This window comes from Scomber scombrus, chromosome 2, assembly GCF_963691925.1.
Source record: "Scomber scombrus chromosome 2, fScoSco1.1, whole genome shotgun sequence".
Classification (NCBI taxonomy): domain Eukaryota; kingdom Metazoa; phylum Chordata; class Actinopteri; order Scombriformes; family Scombridae; genus Scomber; species Scomber scombrus.
Genome location: NC_084971.1, coordinates 23988043 through 24014236, shown reverse-complemented (window position 1 = coordinate 24014236; position 26194 = coordinate 23988043). Strand labels below are relative to the sequence as shown.

General features: G+C 42.0%; 1 protein-coding gene across 3 annotated transcripts in view; it reads left to right on the top strand.

Annotated features, from left to right (window-relative positions):
* znf827 (zinc finger protein 827) overlaps positions 1–25698 on the top strand; it is a 66582-nt gene extending 40884 nt beyond the window's left edge. The window contains exons 6-16 of one of the 3 annotated variants that reach the window (XM_062432623.1): positions 2781–3023; positions 5363–5417; positions 5631–5731; positions 10894–11031; positions 12444–12473; positions 12615–12786; positions 13476–13642; positions 16890–17099; positions 18614–18791; positions 21026–21076; positions 21409–21546. In XM_062432623.1, the coding sequence (XP_062288607.1) occupies positions 2781–3023; positions 5363–5417; positions 5631–5731; positions 10894–11031; positions 12444–12473; positions 12615–12786; positions 13476–13642; positions 16890–17099; positions 18614–18791; positions 21026–21074 (1343 nt within the window). In that variant the 3' untranslated portion in view covers positions 21075–21076; positions 21409–21546. Of the gene's footprint in view, positions 1–2780; positions 3024–5362; positions 5418–5630; positions 5732–10893; positions 11032–12443; positions 12474–12614; positions 12787–13475; positions 13643–16889; positions 17100–18613; positions 18792–21025; positions 21077–21408 lie in introns of all 3 variants that reach the window. The other 2 variants (XM_062432628.1, XM_062432636.1) reach the window with 2 other exon arrangements.
* Positions 25699–26194: the final 496 nt, after the last annotated feature.

Here is a 26194-nt window from a genome sequence, read left to right as displayed (position 1 = left end):
TGAGGACTTTGTACATTAATGCAAGACTAATGTTCAGATAAATGTAAGACAAAATGAGAAAGACATAATGGATTAAACAGAAAACTGTGCATTTTTTAGTGAAATAAAACTTTAGAAGTACGTTTCCCAGACACAACAAAGCTGGGATGTTTATTAAAAGCTCTTTTGCGCACACAAACACATCGTACACTCTCCCAGACCTGATTTTGTGGCCTTAAGGCAGCTGGTGTATCACAGAGAACACACACACACACAAACACACACACATGCTTGATTCAGATGGACTGAGGGCTGCTTTTTATGGCTGCAGAACATTAGGTCATGACCCCGACCAATAAGCCACAGCTATTATCAGTGTGGGAGTGAAACCATATTTTCATCTTTTTATTTTGTGACAGGTAGACTTTTGATCTGGTCTGCTGTGATGATGCTTCTCATGTGTTTACAATGAACCATTTTCTCTCTGCGTCATGTGATCTCTCTGCAGGGTCTCTTTTTGGCTTATAAGCATGTTTGTCTCAGAATTGGGAGCTCAAGCACTTACAGTATAGTAACATTTAGTGCGTGTGAATGCGTTTCTGTGGCACAGCGGTCCACTCAGCCCCTGTCGTTTAGGGTGGTGATCCAGTGATGGAAGCCTGCGTGTCCCTTGGTTGACCCTTACAACGCAGTGCCCCCCTACCCCCTCCGCCCTCCCCGCTCTCCTCCTCTGCTCTGCCCCTCCATCAGCCTCTCCTAGGTTACTCTTGGCCAACTCTGGCCACCTGATTAAGGGATTAGTGGGGCTGATGGTTGTCAGTGTCCCCCTCATGCTGGCTTCTACCAATAATCCAGACACCTGGACCTAGGGGAGGGGGCCGGGGGGACCTTACACTTTAATTCTACCACATAAACAGTATAGTACACATACACACACACACACACACACACACACACACACACACACACACACACGCTGGTTCAGCTCATAGTAGACGTTCACACATATACACTGTGCACTGTAGGTCCAGTCTTGGTGTCTAACACTGGCCTCGTTCAGCCTAAAAGTGGAGAATTTGAGGGGAGGAGGGGTGGTAGGGTTAGCGCAGGGTTACTGTCTTGTATCTCCCTCCCTCCCTCCCTCCCTCCCTCTTTCTCCAACTCCTCTAACCTCCCCCTGCCCCTCCCACTGCTCCCGATGCCCTGCCAAATTCATATATCCCATAATCGTGCTGAGTCGCCATGTCAGCAGCACTGTATCACCCCCACTGCTTTGTCTTGCTCCTGCTTGTCACCACACTGAGACACAGCCTCCTGCCATCACTCCAGTCAAAGATCAGCTACCTTGGAAATGCGGACTCTAAGGGATGTCCCAGTCAATCCAATTTTTTTTTCTCAACATAATACAGCTGCACAGTTACTGTAGCCTGAAGTAGGCTCACATTTAATTCAGTAAATATAGCTATTAGAGAGCCAATTTCTGACAGCGGAATGGTTCTGCATTAAGAAAGTATCACCTGCATCACAGTGTCCTTTTAATGGTTTTATGGCCTTCAGTCTTTTGTAGAAAATCCCTTGAGACTTGAGAGAGGAGGGACTGCGTTTGATTCTGCAGCTCAGCTCGGGACATTCCTAACAGATGCCATCTCCCCCTCGACTATTTTTAGCCCACTCTCGTCGTCTCACCTTTTGAACTTGTATGAGAAGTGAGTCAGTGGTGGTTTCACCAGTTGAAGCATTTTTGATGCTAGGAGATTTTTTTTTTTAAAACAACCTTCAATCTGTGACTCTTACAACCCAACACATCTGGTTATCTTACACAAAGATTCACGGCTGCTTAGTTAACATTTCAAATGTCTGAGTGTCTTTTCTGTTTGCTTCAGTGAACTTGCATGGAGCTGCTGGAGCCCTCCCCAAGCGACTGTGTGACCTCGCCGTGCCCTCTTGCCCTAATAATCGCACAGCTAGATGCTAACCGGCTCAGCTCAGCTTTAGAGGCAACGCTCATGTTTTGGGAGTTATTTGGATTTCCGTATTTTCTCTTTGATTCCATTCATACAACTTCTTCAAACATGTATGCTGAGCGCTTAATTTATGTTTGAGTGTTTTTGCTTTGATAATTCAGACCAATAGAGTAAATTAATCATCTGAGTAGAGCAGCAGAAAATGTTTTTTCTCAACTGTCCAGAGCTGTTAGGACTCAAATTGTTTGTCTTCAATATTAACTTAATATTAATGATGTCTATTGCATGTTTGGTCATTCTGGAAGAAAGACTCCTCCTCTCTTGTGTTCCTGAGGGTTTTTTTCTTCATTTTCAGTAAAAATTTTAGAGGGTGATATAATTAACGGGCTCTGCAATAATTTACAAATTGCAGAGCCCGTTGAGACAAATATGTGATTTGTGAATTTGAGCTATAGTAATAAATAAAACTGAATTTATTTTTAAAGGGTAAACAAATCTGACAGGTACATGACAAATTAATCCTTTTCTTGTTATAATAAAATGTTGCTGTTAAGGTTATGTGGAACTCAGAGATGACCTGATCATTTGGTTTACTGTAACTTATTTTAAAATATGACACACAGTTAATACAAACTGTATCAGAAGTCAAAAATAACTAATCATTTTTTAAGTACTTTTTTCAGGGCTGCTGCGTTGTGTTAAATTTTGCAGGTTTCTGTTTTCCTTGTTAGTCAATGTATGAACTCTATGAATAAAAAAGACAATCTTTTACCATGATAATGTATAATGGCTGAATCTAAGCTGTCATTTATCCTCTGGTTCTATCGTCTTCCGCAGAGAGCAACAAAGATGCCCAGTACCAGAAGGTGAAAGTAAAGGTGGAGCCCATGGAAGTGGACCCACCCCCTGCAGAACTCACCCCACCTGCCTCTCACCTGCTGGCCTTCAGCACTTTAAGGGCGAGTGAGAAGAGTGAGCCGATGACGAACCTACCCGAGACGTTGTCCCGCCCCCAGAAAGACCTCTTCTCCCAGGACATATCGGTCAAAATGGCCTCCGAACTTCTGTTCAAACTGTCAGGTATGTTCATTCAGGAAACTGTCAGTCTGAGAGCAACAGTGGACCCACAACAGACGTGCACAACAACATGACAGCCCCCCCCTCCTTTTCCGCTGTAAACCTTGGGCAGTTTGTAATACATGACTATAAAACCTACATGTTTCCATTTCCATCCTCTGGTGGCCACATAGTAAACTCAAGGATATACGCCATGTAATGACATCCTGCCTTTTACCTGTATGGCCATGAAAGTGACATTGAAGTAGCAGACAGTTGTTTGTATAGCTGGATTAAGACAGACACACACACCTTCCACGCACACACAGGAAAAAAGGTGCAGATGTGTGTGCGTGGTCAGGCTTGTCTTCCCCGGGTTGTGACCCTAGCTCTATCCAGCCTCTGATTGCTTCGCTTAAACGCTGTATAGAGCGCGTGTAAAATCTCTTTTCTTCTCTTGCTCTCAAACACATATTCACAAATTCACACATTGACAGTCTGTCTTTCCCACACAGTCTTCCATGCACACCTTTACACACTCCTCACACAAGGCCCCATGGGGAGCGGTGTCTGCACAAATGCCCCCCTCTTCCCTCCTCCCTCTCCTCCTTTCTCTCATTCTCTCTTTCTCTCTCTCTCCCTTGACTCGTTTTCAGACATGCCGGCTCAAGCACACTTGGCTGCACACGCTCTCCCCCTGCACTTCCCCTCCCTCCCTCCCTCCCTTTACATTTCTCCCGTGCGGCATCTCCATGGCAACATGGAAAGAGACCTCTGTCCTTGGCGAGCAGTGTGACGGAGTGGGGTGTTTAGGGTGGGGGGGGGGGGGGGTTGTAGTGGAAAAGGGGGGGTGGGCAGAGGATAAGGAGGGTAGAGAGGGCAGTGGGGGTACACAGTATGCCCACCCAGGGAGGCCAGGGCATCGCTAGCCTGGCAACTGCGGCAACCGCCCCCTCAAAACTGGGTTTGAATGTGAGGGGGACTGGAACAGAGTGGGCTGCTGTCACACAATGAGCAATCAATATGAATTACCCAGAGCAGTAAGACCTCAGAGACACATCAGTAGCAAGGTCGCTCTGAACACTGAGATGGTTGCAGCTTTGAAATTCACTTCAGTGCATCGCCTCGAAATTCACACATATGGCTCCATTCTCAGGCATTCAGTATAATGCTCTTTACTGCTGAACACGCCGTGTGTACTCACACTGGCCGGCCAAGTAGTGATCATTTTATTTACCACTTAGAAACCTCTTAAAATCATTAGTGTTTCAGATTCAACCTTTCTGTGAGAAACCAGACTACTCAGTTCTTGATGAGCTTCAACCACACTGGAGCTAAAATAATTGACTTGGGATAAGAAAGCAGGATCTCTGACATGTACAGAGGTGGCCTGCAGGGCCTTCACTCCACATTTGCATATGTGTCACCACAGATTCATGCTACACCATTTTCACACTTGCTTTTTGAAAGGGTCACAGAGAATTAGCGTAATGTGTGATCTTGACCCTTTATAACTGGTGTGATCTTAGGTGCCAGGCAGGCGGGTGTGAGCATTGTCAGAAATCTAACGTTGAGGCCGCCTCAAAGGCATCAAGAAATAATTTAATAAAATATCATTAAATCAGCCTCGCAATAAATCCAGACTTTTTCAAGCTTGAAATATTTTTCTTGACATTATGTCAGAGTTGCCGATTCAACTCCACGGCTGTTTCCGAGGCTGTAGTGAGTGTGGTGTTTTATGGGACTCGATAAATATCGAAAATCGCCATTAGCATACAAGAGTGTGACCGTACACAAACAGGCACATATGCCATCCAAACAGTCTAATGCGGATCTGGCTAGCCATTTTTATTCTTTAAAAACTTCTCATATTTGTGTTGCTGGGCCAACTTTCAGCCCACAGGTCAGCGGGCCCACCAGAGAGACTCCCACTACTCCAGATGGCCAGTGCACCCCTGCTGGCATGGCAAACCTGTGCTTTACCAGCCAAGCTAAACTTAAAGTAATGCACCAGTCTGGCTCATATAGTGCTCTTATCTGTTTTCTACAGTACCCTGTGTGCGGAGAAGTTTCACTACATTTTTGACATAGTGGCAGCCAGTCAATTTTTAATGATATAAATGTAAATTGAGTGTAAAAATGTATTCTTGTACTCGGAAACAGTACTTTGGCAAAAAACATATGAATAAAAATACATTTTAACTTATTTATATAGCAGCTTTCATACACATAATACTCAAAGTGCTTAACCAATAATAAACAGCAGCCAACAACTGTTAAAATAAAATGGAGCAAAGAAGATAAAATACAAATATAGAAATTGTAATGACTTGGTTAACGTTTGGGGTTTTTGTTTTTTTCAGAAAAAGTCAGCAAAGCCAACAACCACAAAGACAGTAACATGGTGGGAATAAACAGGTGAGTCACTAATAATTCATGTACTTTATTTGCTTTTTAGCAGTGAAATGTCTAAATGATTTATACTTTCTTCCCAGTTTTACACATTATAATGTTTTTAATCTTCATATTTAGTAATAAAGTGTATTTTTTGAACATAGCTTAGATATTTGTATAGTTCAGCAGCAGTGTAAGTGTTATCAGTGTATGAGGCATCATGTCTCTGTGTTTCAGTCCGTTCCTGGACGAGTGCTTCAGACAATCACCCTTTAACTCGCGCTCCAAGAGCTGTTCCCCCGCAGAGGCCAGCTCCTCTACCAGGGCAGCATTCCATGGTAAGAGACACATATAAAACACATGCACAGTAGAGGAACATTACTAGAGGAGTAATAGAGGAACATAGCCATATTAGTAGCAGTTTCAGGCAAGTAATAGATAGCTGGGGGTGGTATTTTTGCTCATCCTGCGTTTTTGTATTTGTGCACATTTTCTGCAAAGATTTTCTCTAAAGAAAAGGCAGAAAAGTAATCATGTCATTAATTTCTAACAGTCAAATTCATAGTTCAGGATCCACAAAGACAAGTATCCAAGTCTTGTTATTCTCACTGTGGCTGGGAAAGGTGATTGATTATGCAGTTTATATGTAATAAATACACATAAACTGCGTGCACATACATGTTCATGCATTTACATAAACTCTCTCACACAGAAAAGGCTTAGCCTGGCGAGCTACTCAACATCTGCCTACACGTATGAGGACACATCACAATTAACCACCTCCAACTTTACATGGTCTCGCCCCCCGTTTCTGGTGTATCCTCCCCACCTCTCCCCCTCCCCCTCCCCATGTCATACTTAGAGCTCCGACAGGCCTTTATGTGCACTCTCGCATTTCCCCAACCTAAAGGCCTCTGCCCAGGGCATCCCCCATCTCCCTCTCCTCTCCTCTCCTCTCCTCTCCTCTCCTCCGGCATCCCAGAACTTCCCTTCATGTTCCTTTGGCAGTGAGAGATCCAGAGGTTAATTAGCTTGTGCCAGCTTTGCCTGTCCCTCTGCCAGTTAATGAAAATCTGATTGGCTTCTGGGTGTCAAGAGTGTCCTGAAAGTTAATTCGCCCAGCCCACCTCCCCTTTTCCCTTGTGTGTTTAAGCTTCAGATCCAGCCTCTGCTGCTCTCTTTTTTTTTTACTTTTTTTTTTTTACTGTAGTTCTGTTTTACTCTTTTTCTCTCAACAGTTTTTCTTTAGTGTGTTTCTGTTTTTTTTTTCTCCTTTTTTTTTATCACCCCGACACTCTTAACATTAGTACACATTTTACCTGCAGCTGAAGGGAGGCAAACATTCAGTCAAACAGATTTTCTGTTAAGTGATCCTTGAACTTGTAGGATACTTTCCTGTCAATTCATCACACATTTGCTAAACTAGCTATCATCCTTTTTGGATCCAGCATCAAGAGTCATAATTTTAGCTAAATTTATTTTGAATTCACATATTAGTACAAAAAATGTACTGGATTTTAAACAATTTGTAAGTAATTGATGTATCATGAATATCTTGAAACTGATATTTATGGCAAGGAACCTGTATTTGTAGAAGAAAAAATATTCAGAGCTCTGCCAAAAACCAGGAAGTAAGAACTGCAATTTTTTACACTCACTCAGTGACTACTCTCTAATGCTGTTTCTCTGCCAGCAGCCTAACTGGAGATGTACTGTAACATCATCAGCAGTGTTTCTGGGACACAGAAAACTGCTCATTGTTATGGCTGCTAATGGAGCGTGAGTGCAACAACAATTATGTAGAGATAGAGCTGAAAAGTGTGAGCTTTTCCCTTTAAACGAGCGAGAAAGAATACATGAGCGGGACATCGGGAGCTTGCCGTCTTCTATCTTCAGACGGGGGTTTCAGCACAATCTTTCATTTCTTGTTTATGTCCCTCTCTCTCTCCAGCTCTAATAGCACTAATTAAACCATTACCCACTTCAAGGCCCACACCACACCCTAATTGGCTTAATCATCAGTGTGCTTGCCAGGCCATGGCCCCAAGCCCCTGCCGGCCGGCTTCTCGTCACCTTGTGTGACCAGGCCATCCCCTATTCTCACTTGTGTGAGTCAGGACAAGTTAATGCTGTTATGTGCTTAGCTGCAAGTCCCATAAGAAGGTCTAGGGTTCTCAGAATAAGCCATATACAGACCATGAGTTTGGAGAAAAGTGGTGTGAAAAGCTGGTCATAGTCAGATTTCAGGATCACAGTCATAGTGAGGGGCAGATTTCAACTAATGCAGGCGGTCAAGAGGTCCACGACCTGCAGTAATTCACATTTCTTGACATGTCTGTTGTGTATGTGTTGTGACACCTTCGCAACCGGTGTGAGGAGCCACAAACATGCACACCACCTTTGCTGATTGCCTACTTAGTTTACAGGCAATTGTAGCTTTCCACTTGTCTACTTACATGCATTTATCATCACACACATGCCCTCATTCACCCTCGTTACAGCGGTGAGTCACAGACCTGCAGCAGAAAAGACTCACATGATGGTTGACTCAATAGCAACAGAATGGTTAAAATTATTCTACATGTCAGCAGGCTCATCTTAGTTCAAGATCACCCTCCAGACATGTTTTATGACAAATAAGAATATTCTACTGGCTATGTTAATTCCTGATGGATATGTCTTTACCAACAAATTCAATTAGTGGGTTACAAATTCTTCCTCATTGAAATATCCTGAATTTATGAATTTATGCAAATGTTTTTAGTCTTTAAAGATGAACTTGCAGGCACAAAGATGTCTCCTGTTTCACTGAAAAGATGTAAGGTGAGCACAGAGAAACGTTTCCACTTTCAGCAGATGAATGTGAAAACAGCCTTGAAGTGTCAAACTCTGCACATACATCATTCTGCACAGTGAAGCTCAAGCATCAAACTGAAGTAACAATAAGCAGATTGTGCAGTTTGTTACTTATGTCAGCAGGGGAAACTACATTTCTTAGAAAGAAATCAAACATTGAAAATAATGTGTAATCATTACTGTGAGTAGAAGTCGGGTGTTTTTACTCGAAGCTGAGCTCATTAAAATATATTATTCTAGTATTCTAGTTATGAGAGCTGCATTTTTCCACTCAGAAGAAATTCAGTATTTTTCTATGAATGAAAATATGTAGATAGAGATAGCATAACATAAGATAACATAAGAAACACAGTGCATTGAAATTTGATTAAGAACCATCTTTCTGTGGCAAAAATATTATCTAAAGGACAAAATAATAAGAATGCCTATTAGGTAGTCCACCGTGCAGCTCTTATTTTGTCTCGCTCTCTACCTTTCAGTTGTCTGCATGTATAAACCAGCCACTCTCCTTTTGAAAAATTAGAAAATGAATTGATGAATAGTTTGAGATTGGATCAAACAGATTGTGCTATATTTTGTTCAGAAAATTCCAAAAATGATCTGTGACAGCTGATGTGATGAGTGAAAGCAAGTAAACGAAACAAAAACACACAACACACACACACACACACACACACACACACACACACACACACACACACACACAACATAGACGTCACTAGTTTGCATGTAGAGAGCAAAGAGAGAATTAAATATGTGAGAGATACTGAAAAAATGCTCTGCAGTGTTTGAGTCAGTGCAACGTCAATAAAATGTCCTTTCACACTAACATCTAAAGCCAGTCTGTTCTTTAACATTTGGTTAACATAAAACCTGCCCACAAATGCCAAAAGACATCTTTACTTTCTGTCATTGTGCTATTCTAACACACACACACACACACACGCACACACACACACACACACACACACACACACACACACACACACACACACACACACACACACACACACACACACATATATATATCATCTGTAGTGTTTCTTAGAGCAACTTCTACATAAATGCCTTGTTGTAAGAAACGTTGATTTCAAGAATTTGAACATTTACTTGTACATCATGTGCTTTACAGATTATTTTTTGTCATTTTTCCTCTTTTGTTAAGTTAAGCAGAACTGTCAAGTTTTATATACACTGATTTCCATTTACAAAGAATCCAAAGTTGTGAAGGAGCCGGAGCAACTGAGCAGCAGAGATTTTCCGTCCCTTTATAAACATTAAAAAAATGCTCTTTGGGTAACTTTTAATCTTTTTTCCTCTTTAAGCGCCTTGCAAATACCAAAGTTTTAGCCAAGGTCAGTCTGTGTAGCATGTTCTCTGAACAATATAGACGAGATAAAAATCCCTTTTTTCATCTGAGGAAGTTGTATAGCACAATTAGAAAGGCAGCGCATGTTTTACTCTCCTGAATCACTCTGTGCCCTATTCATGTGCCGGGAGTTAAATTTAAAGCAGCAACTTCAATTCTTGATATTCGACTAAAGCCTCTGAAAATGCTCTCACTCACTTCTTTTTATTTCTTTGATTAAGGGGTGGATGAAGGCAGGGTGTTGACAGGGAGGGGGTGGGTGTTGAGCTACTGTACAGTGGTCTGCTGCAGGCTTGAGAGCGAAGGACTGGTGCTTGCTGTTGACATTAAGAATGCATTCGCACTGCATCCCACCCGCAGGCTAAACAAGGAGCATCTGTCAAATGGTAGCAGACAGGTTTCATTCTTGTGGGTTTGCAAATTAGGCCTTCAGTGTATCAAATGTCCAGCTGTTGCACTGAAACTGAAATGAGTGTAACTTTTCTGGATTGCATACGTCAGGGAGCTTAAGAGTTCAATTTTCAATTTTACCGTGTTATACTTAAAAAGCAAAATGAGTGAATGAAAGACTAGTGTTGACTCATTTATTGGCTAATGGTTGCAGCTCTGTGCAATCTTTTCTGACACACCAGAGTCTTCAAAGTAAAACTATACAAAATATTGATATATATAGAAAAACTATACTCTGTTGAAATGTACAGTTTTTCTCTTTCAGTCATCCATCTATATTTTGTGTCATCTTTTATTCTCATTTGTGTCATTTGTCCTGTTGTCACTTTCCTTTATGTAGGCTGATTAATAAACCTGTAGGAAGTAACCCTTCTTCTTTTATTTAGATATGAATTTCCTCATTTTTAGAAGTAAATATTAGTGGAAGAAACCTGATTTGTACTGTACGACGTCTTTCCAGCTGTTTTTGTGAAGTCTGATGAAAGATGGAAAAAATTGGGGCATCCTGGCTGGCCTCCTGGTTGCGCACCATACACAGTGATTGCAGTACTGTTATCCCTGTCTCAACTATCTACTTTCAAATATATGCAAAATACCCCAAAAAGATGACTCACTTGAGCTAGTTATTACATGAGCATACACATCTTTGTGTTTTGGTTTTCTAGTTATGGTTTCAATATTAATACATATGACATCAATGTAGGTTACTTTGTTTGGTCTGTAGCATCATGACTTCACTGCCATTTGTTCACCTGCAGATGTTTTTGTGGCTGATTGTGTCAGCAGTGAATGACGGGTACGGTTTTCTGTGTTTGTGTGTTTCAGACTCAGAAAAAGATGACGCGGAGCTGGGAAACGGAATTGCCCAGTGGAGACTAAGTGAACAGCTCTTCCCTTGTCCTGTCTGTGGCAAAGTGTTTGGTAGACAGCAGACCCTTTCTAGACATCTGTCTCTACACACAGGTAAGCACACACACACACACACACACACACACACACACACACACACACACACACACACACACACACACATATATCAGCTCAGGGTCACTTTGAGAGACATTACATAGACCTACATTAATTTCCTGGAGACTTACCCTCCCCATTACCACCACTTGCCTAACACTAACTTTAACCACTGACCCAAAACTAACCTTTTTCCAAATTAGGGACATGGCTTTAGTTTCCAATTGGACAAGCCGTTCCCAATAAACTGGTCTTCTGTCTGAAATTTGTCCCTGAAAGTGACCTGTGACAGACACGCACGCACTCACACAGGGACATCGTTGGCACGCAGCAGATTGTACATTTGCATCTATTTGTTAATGTATACTGTAGATGTGCGCTGTTGTTTGTGCACATGTGCTCGTGCTTGTGCTGTCCACAGTAAGTAAATAAGGTTGACTAGACTAGATTACCCTTCCTTTAAAGAGATTACTACCATGATTAGTCTCACTGGGAAAACTGCCCGTCTAATTACCCAGCTAGAAGGATGGCTCGCAGCGTAGGTGCACACACACACACACACACACACACACACACACACACACACACACACACACACACACACACCAGTGATTCTGATGTGGCTACTATTCGTTCACTGTCTCTCTCACACTCTCGCAGACACGGGAGACTTCCTCAGGATGAAGACATACACTCCCCTGTGCCCTGATTACACTGTTTTTTCAAACTTGGCCCTACTCTGCTACCAATTGATCCATCCTACTCCATCACCGTCTTCCACAACCCCCCCCCCCCCCCCCCCCCCCCCCCCCCCCCCCCCCCCGCTCATTATAAGGAAAAAAAAAGAAAGAATATCCCATTTATACAATTTTATTCAAAGCAAATTAACACTGGATTAGAAATTGATGTAACCTACTCGGGATGGCAGACTAAAATCGCAGCGCGCACAAATGGAGACTCGTGTACAAAATGCCCCCCACACAATTGGACATGCTCTCACATTTTTTGCGTGCACACACGACACACACACACACGCACACACCATCTGAGAGTGCTGGCTGTGAACAGCTTGGCCACACCACAGAGAACAGAAGCAGGGGCATATGTCAGTGTGATGGTCTTTTTGGTTTCCCCGGCGACATAAAGGTTGCCTGGCTTCATGTCCTTGGGGCAAATGGGAGTGTGTGAGAGAGTGTGTGTGTGTGTGTGTTTGAGGGGGAGCTAGAGGGGAGAGGATGTGTTGTTATGTTGATTTGTTTTGGGATAAAATGGAAGGATGTGTTATTTACATAGAGTTTATAGTGCTCATGTTTCTCAAATTATTATCTTGAAGCAGATCTGGCTTCTACCCAGAAAAGTTGATTTTTGTCAGACATCACAAGGTTGTTTTTTTTCCCTCCTCTTCCCAGGATCAGAGTTACAGTTGGGGTCAGGCGAAGGTGAGACAGGGTTGGGCTTTAAGTAATTAGGTTTAAGCTTGCTTTAAAGACTCAGAGGCTGAGCGCAACTTCATGAAATATTATCTGATGTAATATTTACTGTAACCTGGATATCTTGTGTTTGTGTGTATTTCGTTGCAGAAGAGAGGAAGTACAAGTGTCACCTGTGTCCTTACGCAGCCAAGTGCAGGGCTAACCTCAATCAGCACCTGACCATCCACTCTGTCAAGCTGGTTAACACAGACGCCGACCAGATCGTCAGCGCTGTTACAGCCGACTCAGCCGAGCGCAAGACCTGCCCCTACTACTACAGGTAGAAAGAACAGACCACAACATAACATTCATTTCTCTTCAGCATGCCTCGAGCCAATAACAGAAATTGTAATTTCACCAGATTTTTTTATTGATCCTAATCTGCTGCCTGATGCGCAATTAAATCCTGATTTGCTACATGTGAAACTACAGCCAGGAGATATCAGCTTCCCCCCTGGCTCAGTTTCAAAGTTTAAAAATAAAATCCACCTACTAGCACCACTCACTATTTAACATATTATATTTTGTTAGTTTAATCGTTTTGTTGAGTTTAGTTATTTAGTCTTCTTTTGCAAATGTTGTTACCTTAGAACAGAGCCAGACTAGCTTGTTACTAGTTTTTCAGTCTTTGTACTAAGCTAAGTTAAGTTAAGCTAAGCAGCTTCATATTTAATGGACAGATTAAAGACTGGTATCGATCTTTTCATCTATCTCCAGCCAAGAAAATTTAAAAAAGCATATTTCACAAAATGTCAAATTATGCTTTAATATTTTTATTATATGGTTAATAATTTGCAGAATTGAATCTCACTATGTCTGAAAGAGTGCAAATACTTTGGAGTACAAGAAGCGTGGCGACGCTGTACCACTTACCAATTTATGTGGGCATAATATAACACTAAATCTGACTGTCTCCTCTTTTTTTCCTCCGCTGTCTTCCTTCCTTTTCCCGCTCTGTTCTCTGTCCAGCTGCCATGTGTGTGGTTTCCAGACGGAGCTGAATGCCCAGTTTGTCGGCCACATGTCGCTCCATGTGGACAAGGAGCAGTGGATGTTCTCACTGTGCTGCAACGTCTGTGACTACGTCTGCATGGAGGAGAACGACATGAAGAACCACATTAGTACTGGACATGCAGGTACAGAGTCTCTGATGATAATGTGGGGTGATACACGAGTTACATCCCAGAAGAGGCTTTAATGAAATAGTGTTTAATTTGTGTTTATTTGTGCATCCCAACATTCCAAAACCTTAAGATATTTAATTTACAGTTAAAAAACATAGGAAGAGGAGCAAATTCACAATTGATATGGAACTATTTGTTTTTGTTGTTGAATATTTTGCAATGAATCGATCATCAAAACCGTTAAGATGGATTAAAAATAGAATAGATGAACTAATTGATTCATTTTATCATCCTTTCAGCTGTGGTGAAATGTCCCTGTGTCTTTTGTTTGCTGTTCTTGTGGCCCACTTCAAACATCTACTGAACTGTAGCAAAATACAAGACTGATACCCTAGGAAAATGATTTATGGAGTTATTTTCAAAATTACTCTCACATGTTAGAGTGGGTGGTAGCTTACACATTGTGGCTCTTGTTCACAGCTCAGAATAGGAATCCATGCAGTATTTGGACAGTGACACATTTTCTATTGTTTTGGCTGTGCGTTCCATCCAGCACATTGGGTTTCATTTTAAACGATAACTGTGGTTAAGGAGATGACTTACAGCTTTAAAGTGAAATTCCATCTATTTCCTTTTTTTTTTTACACATCAAAGTCAGTTTACAGGTCTTGAGGAGTGCTACTGCATATGTGAAAAATTTGTATAAATCATTTAGTGGTTCCAGATGGAACCGTGCAAAATCTGATAACACTGGTCGAGAACAGGAGACGACAATCAGCCGCTACTAGCGTAACACATGCGAATTTTCAGTGGAGCTGTCGACGATTGAGTTGCATTGTGGGTAGTGTACGGTTTGCCAGATTTTGACAACAAAGAAGAGTGTAATGAATCATAAATGTGATATTTCTCAGCCCTCTGTATTTATTCAAAAAAATATTTAACTATTCATCTTATAGGGGTAGAGCTGCAACAATTAATTGATTAACTGATTTACCATTTTCGTTTTGAGTCATTTTTCAAGAAAAAAAGACAACATTTTTTGGTGCCAGCCTCTTAAATATGAATATTTTCTGGTTCCTTTATTCCTCTATGATAGTAAACGGAATATCTTTGGGTTGTGGACAGTTAGTCAGGACAAAACAAGACATTTTGGGTTGCATCTTGGGCTTCAAATGTTTCACCATTTTCTGACATTTTATAAAACAACCAATAGATTAATTGAGAAAATACTCAGCAGTTAGTTGGCAGCCTTATGTAGGAGTGTAATGCTACATCGGTGGAATACTATTGCACAAGTGTTCAATATTGTAGCTGCAGCACAATTTTTTAAAAGTGCTCAGGTAGTGATCGGTACCACTGCAGTAACAGTGTATGAGTAGTCGGGCACCTTCAAATGAAAGGTAAAAGACCGTTTTAACACAATACATTGTAACGTAATAGTAATTTAAACGTGACACATACAGTTCTGCATCAGTTCAGAGGACACAGGGACAGATGAGCAGTAGAATTATGTTTCACAAACAAGAGTCGGACAGCCTCCTCCAGTCGACCTTCTTTGGACTTTTAAAGCTGCTCGTCAGAACCTCTGGTGGTAAATACTAGTGTTTTTGTTGAAAACAGCTTTGTCCAGTTTATTACTGATGTTTTTGCTCTTCCACTGTTCCTGTAAGTGTGTGTGTGCGCTTTTTGTGTGTGTATGTGTGGGTGGGTGGGATTGTCCAGCCTAGACAGCTGAGGGGGTCTTTCAGAGGCCACAGTGGCCTTGTTTATCTGAGAAGGTTGGCCCTTATCGTGCCTGAGGGGGAAAAATCAATAGGCCTTGGGTCCTTTGGAGACGAGCTGGGTTTACGATGCCACTGTGGCCATCTTTTAAGTCTCTCAGCCTGGCTTGGCATTTATCTCAGTCTCATACAAGATGGACATCACAACCAAACACACAAATGTACAGGAGAGTGGCTTAAAGGCCTTATGTCACCTCACACTTTACAAAAACCACACATCCTGTCTTCTATTTGTGGAGATTTTAATAATTTGCAGAGGTCCTGCCCTGTTTGGTAAAGTGTCTGCATTTAAGAGGCTAAGGCGGATAGAGCACCACTTAGAGGGAATCCTGAGAGACTGTGAAAGGTAGTTATCTGGTCAACTGTGTGGACACACCCAGGCAAAGAGTTGGCTGAGCTCAGCAGGTGTCGTAGGTCAAGCTGACCTCCTGTGAAGCTTGGACTCTGCACAGGAAAAGGGTTGGTTGGGTTCCTTTCTCAATAAGGGGAAAGGTGGTGAATTATCTCTCAGTATTCCTTCATATCTGGCCTGTAATACTTTGGCAGGCAGACTCTACTTCTTTATTTCAGTTTCCATATCACAAACATTGCTGGACATTCACAGACGATACTATTCCATAAAAGAGAAAAAATGAATTATTTCTCAGTCAAGGTGTGTTTCAAGGTCGAGGCCCATCGGCCCAGAGAAGCGTCTTTTTCCTCTTCTTTTTTTTAAACATTCTGTAGCATTAGCCTTTAGGATATTGAGAAGGCAAGTAGATGTTAAATACTGCAGCAAAAAAAAGAAAAAGCGTCCTCAAGCTTGTTCAATACTGCATTGAAAATGTGGCTAAGACTGCTGTAAATGACCCTGGTGTATTTAGATTTGATTGAAGGCACTTAATCACTTCTTCGGATACTCTATGAATCCTTGTGTGTGTGTGTACTGCGTTTCTGCATGCTTGTGTGTTTTAGACTCAGTCGTGTGTGCGCGCCTGTATTAAAAAGATAGGTCAACCATTTCAGGATCCGCGCAGCCTTTTCTCTCTCCTTTCACTCCCTCCTGAGTGAATGCCCTTTGTTGAGCTGTGCCCTGAGATGCTCTCGCCATCTTAGCTCCTTCGGCCATGACCTGCGCTCCTCACCCCTCCCTCTCGCCTCCTCCCCTTCTAATTCCCTCTCTCTTCCCAGTGAATTGCAGACTTAGAGAGGGGGATCAATAAAAGCACACTGCATCTTGATTGGACTGGCAGTAGGGCCTCAGTTGGAACACAGGACTATGCAGGAGAGGGAGCTGTTTGTAATATGTGTGTGTGTTGGGGTGTGTGTGTGTGTGTGTTCTTGTGTGTGTGTGTGTGTGATTTTTCTGCATCAAGCATACCCCACATTTCCTACAGGTTTTCAGTTAGTTAATGTCTTTGTCTCTGATTTATCTCTAGAAATGTGTGTCTTTATGATACTTAATCTTACTTTCTTGCCTGCTCTCCTCTTGCACTTAGGTCTGAACTCAAGGAGTCCCCTCAGCGAGACCAAGAGCACCTCCTCGTCCCTCTCGGCCCTCAGCGATTCACTCAACAGCTCTGAGGGCGGAGACCTCACCCACGGTAACGAAGAACTCAAGAGCCTGCTAGCCCTGCCCTCCTCCGCAGGCAGCCAGTCCAGCTCCGGAAGCCACTCGGGATCAGGAACTGAGGACAAGTCTGACAAAGGCAAGGACTTGTGGGAGCCACTGCAACCAGATACTCTACCTGTGATCTGTGGTAGAGTTTTGAAACGTCACACTTGATGTCACACACTTTATCAGTTAAAAACCATCTTGTAGGCCTACACTATAATTACCCACGTCTTGTGCGGCTGCTGCCTTTTAGTTAGGAAGCTGTTCGCTGAGAGTGACAGATAAAAGATTATTAGAAAAACAAGACAGGATTTCTTTACACATTCATCCTGAATACTTGAGGAACAATGCAAATGAGTTCTTAAGTGACAGCTTTACAAGAATGTTTTGTTGTCTACCTTCATTACTGCAGCAGCCTCCCCAGCTGCAGCGCCTATATGCGGCCTCAGAAGTTGTAAACAGTGGCGCCACATCTCAGCTTCAACATATACTGTAAAGCTAGTTGTTTGTTTGTGTTAGTGTTAGGATCATGGAGAAACTCAGCAGCTGAAGTCAAGCTGTGGCTGTAATGTCGCTCCGGTCTGGTGGTCTCTTCCTCTTCCATACTGTTCTGTCTGATTACACAGCACTATATTTGGCCTTATGAATTATAACGGTCACATTACATCCCTGCTCTTGCATTATATTGTAAAGCTAGTTGTTTTTTTCTGTGTGTTAGATTCAGATCCTTTAATCACAGAGAAACTTGGCAGTTTAGATTAGCAATGCTCTGGTCTTTTCCCGACTGGTAATCTGGCCTTGGTTGTTTGCATTCTTGCTCTCCTTCAAGATTTACGATTAAGTTTATTGTCATTTTCTTGTGTACTTGCATACATTTAAAAAAGAAATGCTGTTCGTCCCAGCCCACAGCGGTGCAGTCAGACCACAGGAGCATGACCAGACTTGACCTCACAGAATGAAGTACAGTATTTGAAGATGACCCAGTTGTGGAGTCAGGTTTAGGATCAATTTCAAAATCATCCAGTCCAGTGTTTCCTCCATTATTGTACAGGCCTGGCAACCCACCAGGCAAACAAGAACCCCTACCAGGCTTTTTTAAAGCAAAAAATGACGCCAAATATCTGTTCATACTGACATCAATAGTGTTTGGGAGCTCCTGTGCAGTGCTGATCCAAAATGTGAGTCAACCTCTGTCGTTGGCTGGGAAACTCGAGCTAGAGTGAGCAGCAGAAAAGTGATGGTGAATGTGAGCGGAGCAGAGGAAAAGGTTAGCAGTAAGTTATCAGTCTGGCAGTAAATGTACAGTACAGGCTACAGTGTGTCACTTAAATGCTGCAGTCTCTCAAGACCAAGAAAAGTCTCATCTGTTGTTTCCCAACTGCTAGAAAAGTGAAGAGGGTTAGCACCAAAGTTGGCAACAATGGGTTAGCCTAACCTGACCAGGCTCACTAAAGGTGGACCAGCTTTTTTTAGCTGCTGAGTCTCTCCTAAGTTTTGCGCACCTCCCCCCCTGCAACCCCCAAAGCAGTCAGCCTTGGGGAAACACTGTAGTCCTAACTCCCCCTCTCCCTCTCCTCCTCCTCCTCCTCCTCTTTCTGCTCTCTCCAGGCTTCGAGTGTGTCTTCTGCAATTTTGTGTGCAAGACGCGTAGCATGTATGAGAGGCACCTCCAGATCCACCTCATCACACGGATGTTTGAGTGCGACGTCTGCCACAAGTTCCTCAAGACGCCCGAGCAGCTGCTGGAGCACAAGAAGTGCCACACCGTCCCTTCCGGAGGGCTCAAGTAAGGAAAGCAAGTACAGACAGAGGTTCCTAACTCCGCCCGTCCTCCCCCCTCCCTCACTCACCCCTCACCCAAAAAAAAAGCCACACACATACACACATTCATAGATCAACGATAGAGATGTGCCAATTAGGAGATATTTAGGTTTCATGTCGATAAACTTGGAGAATTGAAAAGCTAGATTGTGCCTTTTTACATGGATCATTTAACTTATTTTACAATGCATACATACAAAAATATGCATCAGTAAATACATGAAGCTGGCTGACACAAATTGTGGTGCTATTAAATAAGTTATGTGAGGTTGTTGTGTAACAGCGACACTGTAAGTTTCAACCAATGAGACGTGTCTGAGAAACAAATTAATGACTTATTTAAAGATGATTCTAGCCACATGTCCGTAATCTGTTAACCCCCCGTTATCTGTAGCCAGCAAATGAAATCATACAAGCTGTAGTTTTTGCTTGACAGACTCTCTTGGCAAGTAGAAGTTATTAGACAGTGGTCTCTGGGTCTGCAGTGGCTGCTCTGAACAGAAGGGAGAGTGGAAATGGGCGTCCCCTCAGGGTCTGTTGTTCCACTGCCTACAGCTAGCAGCCATGCCAAAGAACGAAACGATCAGATGAAACCTGCAATCCAGAAAGTTTACAGGCCGCTACAGTCATTATACTCTATGTATGGTAGGTAACATTTCTTGGCACACCCCTAGAATGATCACTAACAAGGAAGTGCACTATAGGATAGGCACAAATGTCAGATCACTTACCTCTGTCACACTGGACACAGACACAAGTCAATCTAAATATATCTCAACCTGAACTAACGCATGCTGTCAAGCTTATATGCTCGCAGATCTGATGCATGCATTTTGTAGAAAGATTCATTCTAATGAAAACAACTAATTCACGGGCTAATTTGCATCGTGAACACTTCACACTTATACATGCACAAATATACAAACAAATACTCCAAACGTATAGTTCTTATTTTTCTTGATTAAGGCAGCCTAATTGTTGTAATACTGACTGTTTATGTAGCTCTAATCTCTTCACATGCTTCCCTTTCCATCTCCATACTCCAGTCCCACAGGAGCCTTTGTTGTACTGTGACATATTTATGTCCCATTTCAGGCCTGTCTAGCTAACATGAAGCCCATCTGTTGACTTAAACATGCACACTGCACACTGATGATGATGTTAATATTTGATTTTGGGCTAGTCACAATAATGTATTAAACTCAGACAAACATCTCACACATACTCAGCTCCAGGGTAGCATTTTAAATCAAGCAGAAAAAAAAGCTTCTATGATTGCCAAGTAGTAAACGAATCGCAAACATTGTGTGAAGTTTCATTTCCAATAACTCAAGTCGCCATGTTTTTTTTGTGTTGTTTTTAAGTTGTTCTCATAACTCCAGTCTGTGCATGCGCAGAACCATTGAATATCATGATGATTATCGCCTCATCTTGTCATAAACAAAGATCTTTTTTCTACTCTTCTTTGTGTGCAGCCATCAGTGGAGTTAGGATGTGCTCAACACTTTTAAATGTCTGGAAATAGTAGCATTTCACTAAATGTAAACTAGTAAGCTGCCAACAGTCACATTTGCCTGCATTATATACAAAAATCCTGTAGATATTCATAGCTCCAAAAATCTTCACACAGCATCTTTTCTAACGCGAGGACTTGTTAGCTGTAGTGTGTGAGTGAATTCATGAATACAAGGAGTTTTTGGGGATTTTTTTACAACAGTTTTAAATGTTATGTTCTGTCTGGTGTAAATGTTTTTGAAGCCAGATTGGTTTACTCAAGCTAGCATTCAAAAAGGGAAAGAAACAGGTGCTGGATATTTTAGATAGTTTATATTCAAGGGAGGAAAAAGATGTGGAAGCAGTTGATATTAAACTGATATTTTAAATTTATCAGAACTTTAAAATATTTGCCTGTACTGTTTCTATCTGCACATGTGGGTTTTATTTTTTATTCTTCCAGGTTTACACAGTCGCTTAATTCCTGTAAACCGCATTTATAATTTGAGGTTTTCGATAAACTCAGATGGCTTACAATTTCTGCCCTCTAAGTTCAGATCAAGGTTTTTTTGTTTCTCCAGACCAGTGTGTACACGTGTATACACTTGAGCAATGTGAAGTCTTTCTGTATGTGTAGGAGTGTGTAGAAAGGGAGAGAGGGCCTTGACCATTTCGAGGTTTTTCTGAGGTGATTCTGTTCTGCAGGGTTTGTGAAGCGCTTTGGGGCCCAGAGCAGATGAAAGGTGCTATTTAAATGTAAGTGCCACTCCATTCCTTCATTTCCCTTCATGTCCTACTGCTCCAAACTTTTCTCCAACCTGTCACACCCCCTCCCTCCCACACACACACACACACATACCTGATCACCTCAATTCTCCCACCATTAAAGTGCCACACATACCACCATGAGCACACAGAATTATACATGACACACACTTTCCTTTACCTGTCTTTCTCCTCTTCATCACTTTTGTGTTGTTAAATTTCAAGGTGTGTTACGTGGTTCTTTACGTACACTCCCCCTTCAACTGTCTTTTGCTTCCGTGTGTTCTCCTCCCTCCCTGCTTCCCTTTTGTTGCACTACCCAGGTGCCCTTTCTGCATCTACTCCACCAATCGTCCAGCGGCCATGGAGTGCCACCTTAAGACGCACTGTAAGATGGAGTACCGCTGCCGCATCTGCCAGGGACTGTGGCCCGACCAGGCCTCATTGGAGGCCCACATGCGCGGGCACCGCCTGGGAAACCACTACAAGTGTGAGCAGTGTGGCTACTTGTCCAAGACGGCCAATAAGCTGATCGAGCATGTGCGTGTGCACACGGGCGAGCGGCCCTTCCATTGCGACCGCTGCTCTTATAGCTGCAAGCGCAAGGACAACCTCAACCTGCACAAGAAGCTGAAGCACGCGCCGCGCCAGACTTTCGGCTGCCAAGAGTGCCCTTTCACCACCACACACCCCTTCGTCTTCAGCCGCCACCTCAAGAAACACCAGAGTGGAGGAGCAGGGGGACTGGACAGAGGTGGAGGAGGAGAAGAGGAGGAGGAAGATGAGGAGGCAGGAGAGGAGGAGCTGCAACTTGAGGGAACATCACCAGAGGGCTTGTCAGCGCGGAGGAGCCAGGACAACTTCCTCTTCAGCGGAGGAGGAGGAGGAGGGAGCAGTGGAGGGAGCGGGAGCAACAGCCCCCTCATGAGTCTAACAGCATCGCAGGCGCTGCAGTCTGTCGCTCTGTCACTCAAACTGGGCAAGTCCCACCAGCTGGACGCCACCAGCGCTCTGCGCCGCTTGGTCAGCACTAACGGCAACGTCACCACCAGAAACCCCGGCGGTCTGAGCAGCGGCAGCCCCTCCCTCTTCCTCCCCTCCTCCCGCCACGTCTTCGAGCAGTACAGGAACTGCGACCGGGCGCACCTGATTCCCCTCACCACCCTGTTCACCCACAACAGCCGCTTCACATTCCACTCGCACCTCCACTCCAGATGGCGGCCCGCCACATCTCCTCTCCTCTTCTCCTCCAACCCGGTGTCCCCCTCCCTTTCTCCTCCCTCACCCGCCTCCCACAAACACTCCTTCCTGGCCTACCTGGGACTGATGGAGAGGGCCAAGACTGTTTGACCTCGCCCACCTCCTCCCCTCCCCTCCCCTCCCCTCCCCTCACTCCTCGGACAGTGGTGTGAATGACACTTGACCACTGCAGTTGGAGCAACATCTTTTCCAATCAGACCAGCAGAATAAGCTGGACCAGACAAACATATTGCAGAAAAGAAAGAAAAAAACATTTATAAGAGAAAAAGGCTGTACATGCTAAAAATTGCATTTATATCAAAAAGCTGCTTTTCTTATCAGTTCTATCAATTGAATTATTACTACTTCAACTACTACTCTATTACCTTTTTTGTTTTCTGTTTGTAAACGTCTGAATGACCTGGACCCAGTTGCATTATCTGAGGAAACTAACGTATCTCAGTTTTATAGATATTTTTCTTTAGTCGTTTGACAAGATAAAAAGTTGAAAAAGACGAAACAAAACTTGCAAGTGCTATATTTTAGTGCATTTTTGTCTATTGCTATTATGCATCGAAATAGCATGCCTGTTTCTGTGTTTCAACTAGCTTTGACGTCATTAGGAAGCTAAATTCGAAATATCCTGAAGTGTTAGCGGTGCGACGTGGACAGAACCAATGAAACGGAACGCTTTTCATTGATAAAGGCTCGTTTCCAAAGCAACGCCTCAAACCACGCACTTACTTATTTATCAATCTTGTACATAGTTTTCTAGCCCTTCCCCTTCCCATCTTTTTTGATTTCTGTTGTTTTTTTTGTATAATGGTGAAACCATATTATGCATAGCTGCTGCCTGATGCCACTTCTGTCTCAGAATACTGTAAATGTTATTTTAATGGGTTACTAGCTAATTTGAATCTTTTTTTCTCTTTTTTAAACTCACAGAAGCAAACAGAAAATAAGCTGTCATCATGTAAATATGGACAGTATTTAATCTGACCAACCATGACAATAAACATACATTTATTAATATCAATTACCTGATTTGAATATAGATGTAAAATGTTACGTAATGTTTTTGCACTCCCAGGCAAATAAGCAGCGAAATCCTACGAATAACAAGACGTAAAAATTCATTCATTATTTCTGAGACCAGGTGGGTATCAGTGCAGCATCGTATGCAGAACTATGTATCAAGCACCTATACTTAGAAGAGATATATGAGATAACTGTTTTGTGGAGGTGACCAGCTCTGGGTTAGCGAGCTAACCCACAAGCAAGGGTCACCACAGGCCGATTCAATGGTGCTTTTTGGAGCTTTTTGTAATTTTTGTGTACAAAAAAAAAGAAAAAAACTGTTCCAAAATGACTTGAATGAATGTATTTTTGTTTATGTACATGAAAAAGAAGTGATACAGAAGTGTGAACAGAGAACGTCTTCTGTGCTTGTAAAGACGGGGAAAGTTAGTGTGTTTGGTGGCCTTCTGTGTCTTTTTTTGTTTTGTTTTGTTTATGTTTTTTTTGTCTCTTTTTTTTTTTTTTTTTTACTTTTTTTACTGAGCCTTTTACATCATAATAAAACTTTTTCTACTAACATTCATAGAGAACCCATTGTGAGGAAAAAGCTCCTGTAGGTGCAATGATGAAGCAAAGCCATTCACTTGTACAGCATTGTGTTCGATGGCACTGGCTTCTGTTAGGCCGGCAGACATGGTACCCCCCCTCTCCCTCACCCCACCCCCTCCTGTCAACCTTTTGAGTTTTAATTGCACTTAATGTAGTTACACTTCAAGCCAAAAGCACTTAAAACCTTTATTTCCTTTTTTTCTTTTTTTTTTGAAAGTGCAAACTTGGATCCATCAAGTTACTATAATGTGAAGTAGACAGTAGCTTGAAAGTGCTTGCTGGAAATGACTCAATCAACACCCCTTAGTTTTACATGTAGACATTTCTGGCAGTGCAAAGGGTCTGCCACTGTGAAATCGGAGAAAGTTAAATTAATACAAATTGCATGAATTAGACAGTAGAGGTCAAGCTCTCCCTGGGAACTAAAGGTCCCAGGCTAAATTGTGATAGCCAATTTTGCACAGTGCTGCACTTTTTGATTATGAGAATATGTATTTATCTGAACATGCTCAAAAGGACGTATATTTGAAAGATAGGGCAGAATAGTACACACTTTTTCTTTTTTTTTGTTGAAAAAGCTTTACCCATTATTTGTTAGCGCTTGTGGTCTTCAAGCAAAAATCCCTTATTTGTAAAGGGATTGTTTTTTTATTTTCCTTTTGTCTATTATGATCATGCATTTTCTTACAGTGAATCATTGCTTTTTCTTTTTTTTTTCTACTTAACTCATGTCAGAAAATGTTGATTGGACAGAGAACATAAATTGCCAAGACCAAAATGTAACTCGCCGCAGGATGTGATGTTAGGATTAAATCCGTCATGTCCTGTTCTGGAGTGAAGCCTCGATTGTCTCCCCCTCTACACTGCTGTTTGTTTGTTCCTTTTTGCTCTGTCAATATCTGGCATGCTGTCTCTGGAGTGAAAGGAGCATCCCTCCAACACACACACACATACATACACGCACGCACACACACACACACATGCACACACACTCTCCCTGTACTATCTACGTTATCTTTTATACTCTAGTGCCACTTGGTGGAAGGAAACCACCTGAGACTTCTGAGAATGAGTCAAACTAATTGTCAGGGTCCAAAAGGAAAAAAAAAAAGATAAAGATAAATAAAAAAAAGAATGTGTCCACACCTTTTTGTCTGCCTTTGAATACAGCGTAATCATGAATGGCTGCACTTCTTTAAGTCCCCATAGTTTGAGTGTAATATTTAAAAAGGCAACAGGGCTCTATCCTTTTGAAAACCAGTATTGTTAAGCACTTATTCTGTTTATTTTATTTTATTTTATTTTTTGCCCAATTTATAAGCAGCACAGTGACCTTTTTAAAAAAGAAAAAAAAGCTTGACTACCTTTTCAGCACTTCAGAGTATGCATGACATTGCCCTCTCTAGTTCTTAGCACTTAATTGTGTTTAAAACTAACTCCCTTGGTTGCATTTAGTTAGCATCACACTGCACTGTCTACAATCAGTTAGCTTTAAGTTTGGCTGTATTTTATGATTAGAAAAGGCTCAACTATCTTATCTTTTGGCACTCGGTAAAGATTGGTATGTGCTGTACAAAGCTTTTTTTTATTACACCATTGTTAAGGCTGTACAGGGTTGTGACGATAACTGGTAAATAGATCATTTGTACTTTTTTGGTTTTGTATTTGTTTTCTTTGTTTGGCATTATTTTATGTTCAACTTGCCAGATCTAAATGTAACAGGATTTGAAAGTAAAGCTTACATCAGATATTATGTTGGTCGTTTGTCTTTTCTCTGTCAAATTTTTTATTTGATTTTCCACTACTTCAAACACTCATCACTCTTCCACGTTGCTAAATATAATGTATAACAGTTCATTTCTTTAGTGAACTGACTGAGATGCTCATTGCTTCAGCCGCATATATTCGAAACAAAGTCAGAGTAAAGGTGAAAAAAGACAATGATTATTTAATCAACAGAAAATTACTTGGCAACACTTTTCAGTTATCTACAGTTGTTTAATTGAGCGAAAATCACAAATATGTTGTTTTTCTGCTATTTTTAAATGGCTGCTTCTCTCTGACAAAACAAGATATCAGAAGACGTCACCATGGCTTTCTTCACTGTTTCTTTTCACATTTCATACACAACGATACGTCAATAGTCAATAACTATATAATACAGAATAATGTCCTTAACTCAAAGGAACAGTTGCATTTTATCTCATTCGCGTAGATATTCCAAACCTTTGCTAAAAATCGAAT